Source organism: the organism of the source record quoted next, unplaced genomic scaffold (assembly GCF_019419815.1).
Source record: "Pyrus x bretschneideri cultivar Hongxiangsu unplaced genomic scaffold, Pyrus_bretschneideri_v1 Contig57, whole genome shotgun sequence".
Lineage (NCBI taxonomy): Eukaryota > Viridiplantae > Streptophyta > Magnoliopsida > Rosales > Rosaceae > Pyrus > Pyrus x bretschneideri.
The window spans coordinates 738,983-749,821 of NW_025999795.1; the positions used below are offsets into that span (position 1 = coordinate 738,983).

At 36.3% G+C, this 10,839-nt stretch overlaps 1 protein-coding gene across 1 annotated transcript; it reads right to left on the reverse strand.

The window, feature by feature from the left end:
* Nucleotides 1–4,939: 4,939 nt before the first annotated feature.
* LOC125467926 (protein DETOXIFICATION 35-like) lies at nucleotides 4,940–9,439 on the reverse strand. Its single transcript, XM_009379260.3, has 7 exons — nucleotides 9,021–9,439; nucleotides 6,871–7,496; nucleotides 6,704–6,760; nucleotides 6,355–6,593; nucleotides 6,025–6,143; nucleotides 5,798–5,884; nucleotides 4,940–5,223 (listed from the first exon to the last, which is right to left on the reverse strand). Exons 1-7 carry the CDS (start codon nucleotides 9,282–9,284, stop codon nucleotides 5,143–5,145), a joined length of 1,473 nt encoding a protein of 490 aa, XP_009377535.1. The 5' UTR covers nucleotides 9,285–9,439; the 3' UTR covers nucleotides 4,940–5,142.
* Nucleotides 9,440–10,839: the final 1,400 nt, after the last annotated feature.

The following is a 10,839-nucleotide window of genomic DNA, read 5'->3' on the forward strand; positions in this document are numbered from 1 at the left end:
TAAAAGAGTTAAACTACATATTAATAAAACTCTAGTTGTCAACTAAAAGAGGGTGAAAGACTATTTAGTTTTCCATCACAACAAAAAAGTTAAATTTTTTTTTTCTTTTCTGTTTTTAATTTAAGCATCAACTCACTTCCTCTCTCCTAACTTCCACATTCTCTCTCACTCTCTTTCTCTCTCATTCAATTTTAAAAATAAAAATAAAAAATTTCGCACACACTTTGTGTGTGGGCATATATTAGCATACTCTATTGAAGCTATCCAATCGAGTTTTGTGCGCAGATTTTTTATGTTGGCATGCCTAATTAACCCTCTTCCTTATAAAATTCCACAATTTAATCCACTAATGTTATCGTTCGTAAAACAAATGGAAATTTAATCAAATTAATTAGCTAACTAATGCTTCAATAGGGTAGGTCTCCGCAGACCATGTCATATACTATTTAATCTATGGTTTGGTTTATGGAGAAAAGTTTCAATGTGATAGGAACACTGTTCGGTACGCCAAATGTTATAATACAGGTATTCAACCCTTATATTATGACATTTGATGTAACAGTCTATGTTTTTGACACACTAAAAACTAGGGCTGGGCACGGGTCGGGCCGAGCCCAAATTTGAAGGAACCGGACCTACCCGTGAAACGAGCCGATTCGGGGTGGGTCCACGGTTCTTATTACATTTTTTTTTTCATCAACACAGAAGGGGATGAAGTCGTTCAAGTCGTCTTCCTCAGTCGTCAAACCCTTTTCCTCCGCGACAACCCAGATGCAACTCAGACCGTTCAAGTTGTCTTCCTTAGTCATCTGGGAGAGAGGAGAAGGCGACAAATCAGAACCATAAAAAAAAACCCAACCAACAAAAAATCATAACCATAAAAAACCCAGAAAAAACGAGTCAATGAGAGAGGAGAAGACAAGTTAGGGAGGCTATCCCACATGCACAAAGCCGACGGACTAGTCGGCGACCATGGGAGTCTATCCTAGTCTTGGATCGTGGCAATGATGCAGTAGATTGAGTCAAGAATGCTGCGAGATTGGCAGAGTCGGACCATATTGGGTGGTCAACGGCCGAGATCTGACGGTCCATCGACTTCAACAAGAGCTTGAGGGCGACACAATCGTGGTGGTCGTGAGGCGATGATGGTCTGGGTGACTGTTGTCGAGAACTCGACGAATGCTCAAGTGTGAATGAATGGAAAATGGGAGATTGATGAAAGTCTTTGAGATCAGATGAGGGGATAAAAAAGCTGGAGAGTTGGATTTAATTAAAGCATATAATTAAGTCTTTGAGATCAGATGAGAGGATAAAAAAGATGGAGAGTTGAAAGTCTTTGAGGTCTGGGTGACTGTTGTCGAGAACTCGACGCATGCCCTGACATGTATTGGTTACAGAGACCTTCTTGAGGGCCTCCCAAATCTGGTCCAATATGGTGGGTGACCTTGTAAGTCAAGGGCTGTGGGCCATAGCATCGCTCTAATCCAATTCCAATCCATTATTGCATGCTACAAACAGGCCGGGCCGGGGGTCCGTTCCTTCTTATTTTTGGACCCGTCCCGCCCCGCTAGTTTTGTAGACCCATCCCGCCCCGCCCCGTTTTGTGTTTCGAATTTTTAGACCCACTCCGAACCGCATGTACCCACCCCGACCCGCGGGTCCAGGACCCGTTTGCCCACCCCTACTAAAAACCTCTTATGGTTACCGGTGTTCATTTTTCTCCATCTTAATTGGTCATGCATGGGGAACGTTGACAGGCGGTTAACTTCTTATTGGTGAATGTGACAAGTACTCACAAATTAGTTTCCATAATTTGTGAGACATTGGCTCCACTAAGTCAATTTTTGGGTCGAAAAAATAGTCCCAAGTAAAATTGCAGCATTTACCATATAATATGTTTGTGGCCTAAAGAGCTAAAACTTGAAACTAATCAGGCACGTCTCATGACCTAAATATGTCACATAACAATATTCCTTCTTGGTAATCGTCATTAGATTTTGACTGATCATGAATTGACCTTCAGACCAACTAATTTTTCATCTCACGGTACTCATGATCTCAATATTAGAAGAGATTTCAAGTTTGAATCTTCACACTTTCGATAATAAAACATAAAATCCCAAACCAGTCTTGACCACAAATATTTGAGTCGAATCAGCCATCCTGACCTTGCTGTTAGCTGATCTTAACAATAATATAACCTAGTGTGCTTTTAGAAAACCTAGATGGTATGTAGTGAATTTTATTTAATGAAAAAAAGTTACACCTAACTAGGAGGAAATAAACCTAATCCCTTATAATATATATAAAATAAAAAAAAAAGAAATAAATGAAAAAGAGAAGGGGATATAAACCTTAAGGTTAATCTCAGTTTATTACTCTGAAGTTTCGTAGTTTTCAACATTTGGTATATAAAGTTTTTTTCATCCCAGACTTATACCTCAAGTCTTAATTTTGAGATAGTTTCATACATCTGTTAAGTTTTCCGTTAGAACTTCTGTTAACTATGACGTGGCGTCCATGTACAGCATGTCAATATGGGCCTACTTCAATATTCAAAAAAAAAAAAAAAAAAAAAATTGAAAATACACCCACCCGTCTTCTCCCCAACCACCTCCCTTCTTCCCTCTGCAACCCGCACCCTCTCCACCAGCCTTCCTTCACCACCAGTCTCCCCCAACCTTCCTTCTTCCCTCTGTAATTTCTTCCCCATTCCCCTCTCTCTCTCTCTCAAATCCCTACAAGCCTAACCCATGTGGATATTTCTCCTCCTACCACAATTTCTTCCCCATTCCCCTCTCTCTAAAATCCCTCTCTGCAACCTGCAATCTGCATCTCCTCTAACACACTCAAATTATAATTTGTAAAACCCTAATTTCTACCCATTTCTCTCTCTCCCCTGCAATTCAAAACCGAAAAATTTCCTGCTTTATAACCCCATATAAAACACAAAAAAAACCCAACAAATAAAGAAAATATGAAAAGGGGCTTGAGAAATCATTTCCTCCTGCATGAAAAGCTTGTTGGGTATGACCGGAAACCCGTTGACGGAGCCATTTTCGTTGAACCCATAAGAACTCCTGACCACCCTTGGATGCTTCGCCATTTTCGTTGAACGACAAGGGCTTACCATAAACTTGAGCTTGGAAGCGAAGGAAGTTTGCGGGTGAGGAGACGGGGATCGCCATGGAAGGAGCAGAGACGAGCTTCTGAAACTGCTGCAGGCATAGTCCATCAGAGACGAATACAGAGCCTTTGTACAAGCTTTTGCTGTACTTACAATTTTAGAGAGAGAAAGAGAGAGGGGAATGGGGAAGAAATTGTGGTACGAGGAGAAATATCCACATGGGTTAGGCTTGTAGGGATTTTAGAGAGAGAGAGGGGGATGGGGAAGAAATTACAGAGGGAAGAAGGAAGGTTGGGGGAGACTGGTGGTGAAGGAAGGTTGGGGGAGAGAGTGCGGGTTGCAGAGGGAAGAAGGAAGGGAGGGAGTTAGGGGGAGAAGACGGGTTTTTTTTTTTTTTTTTCCCCCTTAAATATTGAAGTATGCCATATTGGCACGTGGCGCTTAGTTATTGTGCACGTGGATGCCACGCCATCAGTTAACAGAAGTTCTGCTTAACGGATGTATAAAACTGTTCCAAAATTAAGACTTGAGGTATAACTTTAGGATGAAAAAAACTTCATGTACCAAATGTTGAAAACCACGAAACTTCAGAGTAGTAAACTGAGATTAACCATAAACGTTAACTCTCTAGAAACAAAAATAATAAAAAGGCAAGGAAAAGAGGGGACATGAAACTTATCCCCTCTAAAGTCGAATCTAATAGTATAAACCTACAAAACAGATCGAGCAACAACACAAGATTAGGAAAAAAAAAAAAAAAAAAAGAGACAAACATGCATGCAGAGATGCAATGAAATAAGTTTAAGACTTTTCACATATGGAAAAAAAACCTCCGTATTTTCTAAAGGGAGAAGAGTATAAAAAGAATAGTGCAACTAAAATCAATCAAAACATAACAAGTGAATAACTGAAGAAATATATTTTTTTTCCAATTAAGCTCTTGAAGTTTTTTTTTTTAATATTAATTTACTCATTTTATTTACCATACGAGCATATTTGTCTTTTTCTTTTTTGTTTCAAAAAAAAAAAAAAAAGAAAGATGTATTTTTTTCATTTTTGTTTCCGAAAAAAAGAAAAAAGTCTTTTTCATTTTTGGTCAGATTGCTTTTTGAAGCTTGGATTTATTGATTCAGAACCAACAAAAAATTTGTCTAATTAATTGTCTTTTGGATTTTTCTGTATGGTTGCTGCAATTATTCAGTTACAAATAGACAGCTGAAAGCTAGATTTTCGTAGTCAATTTCCTCTCATTACTCTTTCAATTATTTACATAAGAGTTTTGGTGCATTGATGCTATAATTACTACTACTCTATCATATGACAGGGTAATGTGTTCGTCGCTTTGTATCCACCTTTGAAATTTGAACCTTTTTTGTTGTATAGAGTAGTTTAGTATATTGTTTTTTTCAAAATATACATTCTTTTTAATCTGCTATTCACTTAGGTACTCAAAATACCTTCAAATGATGTTAACTTTTAGAACAACTTTTCTTTACCCCAAATTTAGATACAACTTTTTCTCATCCCAAACTCCGCCCTTGGTTCTCATCGATGGTCCAATCCCCTCCAGCAAGTCCCGCAAAATCACAGAAGGAAAAGTCGAGAAGATGGAGTCGAAGCAGAGCCTTCGAAGATGATCAATGCGTGGGCAACATGGACAAAGGCGTCATTTTATTGTGCCAAGAAGGGGAAAGAATGGGTATGAGGAGCTTGCTAAGGGCCCTTGTCATTTCACTGTTGGTGAACATTGTTTTTGAACTGGGTTTTAGTATATAGATAATATTGATGATGGAAAGACAGAAAAACAAAACCTTTAAAAATTTTATGGGAATTCAAATTAACTTCTTGAACTCACAATTGAAAAGTAAAGAACACCTTTACCTCTGGCAGGTAATTTCCTGCCTGGAAAGTTACCAAGTTTGGTTTGAAAATTCCAACACAAAAAGTTACAAGTAAGCAAAGGGGCTTAATTAAAAGATTTTAGGCGCTCAGGAGAAACCATGATCTGAATTTCTTTATACACTAACAACATCTATCTTCTCGTTGCCGTAGTCCTGCCCGGCCCACTTCTTCATCCGGTCCGTTGTTTGTTTAACCTGCCATGAAAAGTTACCATTTAGTATAAGCGTTTTTACAAAAAAAAAATGTTTTTTTGTTAGAAACACATTGAACTTTTTATTAAGAATTCAGGTGCTTTTCTAGAAAAACACTTCTACAATCTAGAAGCGGTGTTAGAAAGGGCTTTTAAACCCTTCCGGGAAGCAATCTCAGAACAAGGACTTAGGCTTGGTTTGGTACTGAGGTGATTCTAAAAAAAGATGATATCGAAAATAGCTGGGAGCTGTTTTTGTGTTTGATAAACATTCAGCTTCAACTTTTTTTTTCATAGTTTAGGGTGAAAAAAAAACCAAAAACAAGAAGCTGCAAAACCCAGCTTTGAAAAACCGATTTTTTTTCACATCTGTTTTACATAAAAGTTTACCAAACACTATAATACTACTTTTTTTTTTTTTTTCAAAAGCACTTTTACAAAAAAGTTTACCAAACACTCTCCTACTTTATTTTACAATTGCTTATTCTCGTAGCACAGCAGAGGCAGTTTTTTTTTTCAAAACACAACAATATCAAACGAGCCTTTAGTATAGATGTCTATGAGATAATTTAACTTACCTCCTTAGTCCAGTTGGTTCTGTAAAGTACAATCACAAGCACCAATGTTTGAAGAGCAGTCCCGCATATCATGCCTCCCCAAATTCCCTACAATGGTGAACAGATTTTAGGACTATGATTGTCGAAGACATTCGAGGGAAAAAAACCGAGCTAGCTAAGGTTTGAATAGCTAGAGAACCGATCAGATTACAACATTTAGCAGTGGAATTGAAACCAAAATGTTTTACCTTCACTCCCCAATTTGCTACATAGCCAAGAACGATACCGAGTGGAAGCCCGAAGATGTAGTAAGAACCCAAGTTTATATAAGCCACCAGTCCCTGCCATCCGCCTCCGATGGCAACACCTGAAAGCATGAATCCGGAACAAAAGATTACAAGGGGAAGGAGTCAGAGATGGAGTTGAAAATACGTGGTGGACTGCGGAAAAAGGCTAAAAGATCGTTTGATAACCATTTCGTTTTCAGTTTTTTTTTTTTTTTTTTTTTTTGTGGGGTAAAACTAAAAACTGAAGTCTAAAATGGTTATCAAACAGGTTCTAAGTAACTCAATTGTTACCCGAAATAACTGGTTGGACGCTATTGAGAATCATAGTCACTCCGAGAAGAACTGCTAGATTGGAAACAGAACGTTGCAATTCCTTGCTGCTTGTGAACAGGACAGCAAAGTAGTCTTTGGTTATCAAGATCAGAATCATGCAAATGATTCCGAAGAGTAGAGACTGACCAACCGTCACGTAGACTGAGTATTTAGCTGCTCTTGGACGTCCCAATCCAAGTTCGTTGGAGACTCGAACGCTGAAAATGCACGAGACACAAATTAAAATCAGGTCCAGAACATCCTTAATTAATGCCTCAAAAGTGTTTCTTGTGTTACAAGATTGCATATATGAATCTTGGGCACTTACCTTATAGCAGCATTGATGCCAATGAACAACATTGCTTCCAAACCGTTGAAATTTAAGCTGAAACATCAATTGATCAAGTAAAAAAACTGAGTAAAGTATCAGAATTCGAGTGGAGAAATGAACGAAAGCCCTAGGTAAAAACTGACGAGGGCGAATTGTGGCCTTACCAAATACTGAGCGAATCAATAGAAAGCACGGCGTTGCTAAGGTGGCCAGTAACAAGAGTTATACTCATCATATACCAAATCTCCAGGCAAAGCATCACGGCCGACTCAAGTGATAGCCGGACAAACGCCCATATGTCTTTGAACGCTAACCAAGAAAACCCTGTCCACCCTTCCTTGCACCAGTTCATTATGTAAATATTTTGCGCAATCACAGTTTCCCAACCTGTCATGCTAAACGCAATGCCTACACCATATATACCCCAATCGAACACGTAAATGAATAGAAAAAGCCATCCAATGTGTACAACAAGCGCGATGAATGCAATCCACGCAAGCACAAGAACTTTGCTTTGAGACTGAAGGAACTTCTGGGCAGGGAAGTTGAAGGCAAGCGAGAACAACTGCGGTATGCAATATCTAGTGAATGTTCCGGCAAGATTAGCCACGTCATCTTCCTGCCCAAGAAGCTTTAAAATCGGGCCGGAGAAGACATAGATTGGCGTGAGGACAACACAGCTCGTGAACAGAATGATCCATGATCTTTGCATGTAAACGCCGAGCATGTGCACACGTCCGGCCCCGTAAGCTTGGCCACAAAGCGTCTCTAATGCACTCCCCATGCCAAGCTACAAATATTTGTACATAATATGCATTAGCCGGTGTGAACAAGCATACATTTTGCAATTACGCTTGGATGCATAATGAAGCTTTTTTTTAGTGGTAATTTTCACACTTTCGCTTTTTTTTTTTTTTTTTTTGCACTCCTCTTTGTTTATATCTATTGAGAAAACGAGGAGAAGTGCGACAATCACATTTGTTTACGTAGTTAGAAACAACAGTGCAATGAAATGATAAGATATGAGAAGGGAGGAAAGACTACATTTTCTTTCTTTTTTTGGTAATGATAAAGAAGGTGCCTCAATTTATGGAGGGGGCCGTGCAAAAAGCTGAGAAAAAAAATGGCCGAACCAAAAGCACTGGGAACTCCAAAACTAAAAGGGCAGTACCAATAATAGTAAAAAACAAAAGTAATTGTAACCTAAGGTTTCATAATTGGATGAATTTACATTTTTTGTCGTTATGATCTCTTTTTTTTTTTTTTTTTTTTTTTAGCATAATGCTAGTGAGACTAAATTTGTAGATAAAATATACAAATGAAATAATGTGTCAACAATAAGAAATTAATTAGTTTATCAAACCAATCATCAACTATCATGTCATTTTCTTGTATCATGGAAATGAACAAGATTATCCTTTTAATTAAATTTACATATTAAAAAATAATTTAACTTGATTTTATGATATTTAAATATAAAACCGTTGAATTATATATATATATTTTTTAAGAAATTGATTTACCCAGTTTTGTATCTTATATTTTCCTCTCACTCTCACGCACACAGCCTTGCATCTTTTACTAGATTTTCTCAACTGTGAAAAGAATACGAGATACTTAAATTTAAGTAAGAAATACCAACAAAATATATATGAAAAATACTAGGGAAACTATGTTTTATATTTAATATATGATAAAATTATTAATAGATAATGATTAAATAATTTTGACATTGAAAAAGAAACAACGTACCTAACAGTATTTAAGAAAAGAAGAAAAGTAATGCAGAAAAATGCAAAAGCAAAGGTCAAGTTAAAATTAAACAGAAAAAAAAAACACGGGCAGTTAGAAATTTCAACTAGAAACACAAGTAAAAATAGGATTATAATTTTTTTCTCTCCTCTTTCCATCTCCTTCGTTACATTCTCTATTTTACCTTTCTCTTTCTATAAAAAAAAATAATATAAGATATTGACGTGATTTAACTGTAGCCATCACGTTCAAATAGAAGGGAGGAAAAAAAAGAGGAGATAGAATCCTATTCCATAAAAATAGATCATAAATCTAAAGAAGATCTATCCTTTCTTTTATTCTGAAATAAAAGTTTAAAAACATAAAAAGACACCCGCATTGGATGTTTTCCGAAATGCGAAAAAATAAGCGCAGACCTGAGTTTACGGTCTTCTATATCCAAGTTAATTAATGTTTCTCCCCGTAAATTTAGTTAATTTAAAATCGAATACCAAAATCGATTACCGAATTTAAAATTAATTAATATATAAATGAAAGCTGAAAATTATGAAAAGGAAATTACCATGAAACCGAATGAGAAGGTGCTGATGACGGAGAGAGAGATGGAGACGGCGGAGAGCTCTAGGTTTCCGAGATGGCCGACAAACATGGCGGAAGCAGTGTTGGTGCCATAGTTGCAGATGATAGTGAAGGCGATGGGCCCTGCAATCTTCCACAGCTTCTTGGTTTCATTCCACGCCACCGACCGAGCATCCTTTAAGCTCCTCACCGGCTCGTAGTCATGGAACTCACCGGCGCTCACTGCGTGAAGCAGTGGCGTCTCCATTTGCGTATGTGGTTGTTGCAGGGACGCGTGTGCGGCCCTGAAGAATTTGGAGGTGGCTGCCTACCGGAGAAGATGGTTGTTTTGTGTTTTTTGGCTTTTGGTTTGGTAGTGGAAAATGGAAGTACAAAGTTTTGAGGTTCCTCTGTTACTTTTATAAACTTGAAAGCTGCACGCTTTACTTGTTGCTCTGGTTTTGACTTTTACTCTGTACTTTGACACCACAACAACTTTTTTCTTTGGAAAAAAAGAGAAGCAATTTTTTTGTTCTTCTGGATGGAGATATTTTTCAATGATCCTGAAACACCATATGTTACCATATAAATAGAGATAAGTTGTTTTTACAAGTATTTTTTCACTTATATAATATCATATGACGTATGTTAATTATATTTATCATAACAAAAACATGTGCTCTCGTATTGCACTCCTAGATAATTATTATGTTTACATTCATTCAATTGTAATTGACAAATTTTTATTTATTAATAATTTTTTTAACAAACGATATTATCTACATAGAGGTAATATTTTATAATGTTAGCCATTTTATGTTGTTTAACGAATTTTTATTGATTATTAGAAACATATTGTTTGCCATTTTATGTTTTTAATATAATGTTGTGTAAAATATTGACATAATAATTAATATTAAATTATGAAGTGACAAAAACATGGTAGAGAGCCTCACTATGAGAAAATGTCCTTAACATTTATCCTAAATTTTTATTGCTACTATTATTATATTATTATACCATCAGATAAGGTATGGCTTAAATCCAATACTTCGAGATACGTTTTGCTTTATCTATATACAGAGCCCAACTAGTGAGATTTCGTTTAAAATAATTAAAGATAAAAATATCTCTTGGTGAATGTAAAACATACATACACACACGTCTGTGTATATGTGTGTCTATATATATATATATATATATACATATATATATATATAAACTACATATTAATAAAACTCTAGTTGTCAACTAAAAGATGGTGAAACACTATTTAATTTTCTATTGCAACAAAAAAGTTTAAAAAAATTTCTGTTTTTAATTTAAGCATCACCTCACTCCCTTTCTCTCAACTCCCACCTTCTCTCTCATTCAATTTTAAAAATAAAAATAAAAACAAAAAATTTCACACACACTTTGTGTGTGCGCATATATTAGTATAATCTATCGAAGCTATCTAATCAAGTTTTATGTGCAGATTTTTTGTGTTGGCATGCCTAATAACCCCCTTCCTTATAAAATTCCACAATTTAACCCATTAATGTTACCGATTGTAAAACAAATGGAAATTTAATCAAATTAATCAGCTACCTAATGCTTCAATGGGTTAGGTCTCCGCAGACCATGTGATATACTATTTAATTTATGGTTTGGTTGATGGAGAAAAGTTTCAAAGTGATAGGAACATTGTTCAATACGTCAAATGTTATAATATAAGTATTCAACCCTTATATTATGACATTTGATGTAACAGTTTATGTTCCTACCACATTAAAAACCTCTTATGGTTACTATGTTCATTTTTCTCCATCTTAATTGGTCAT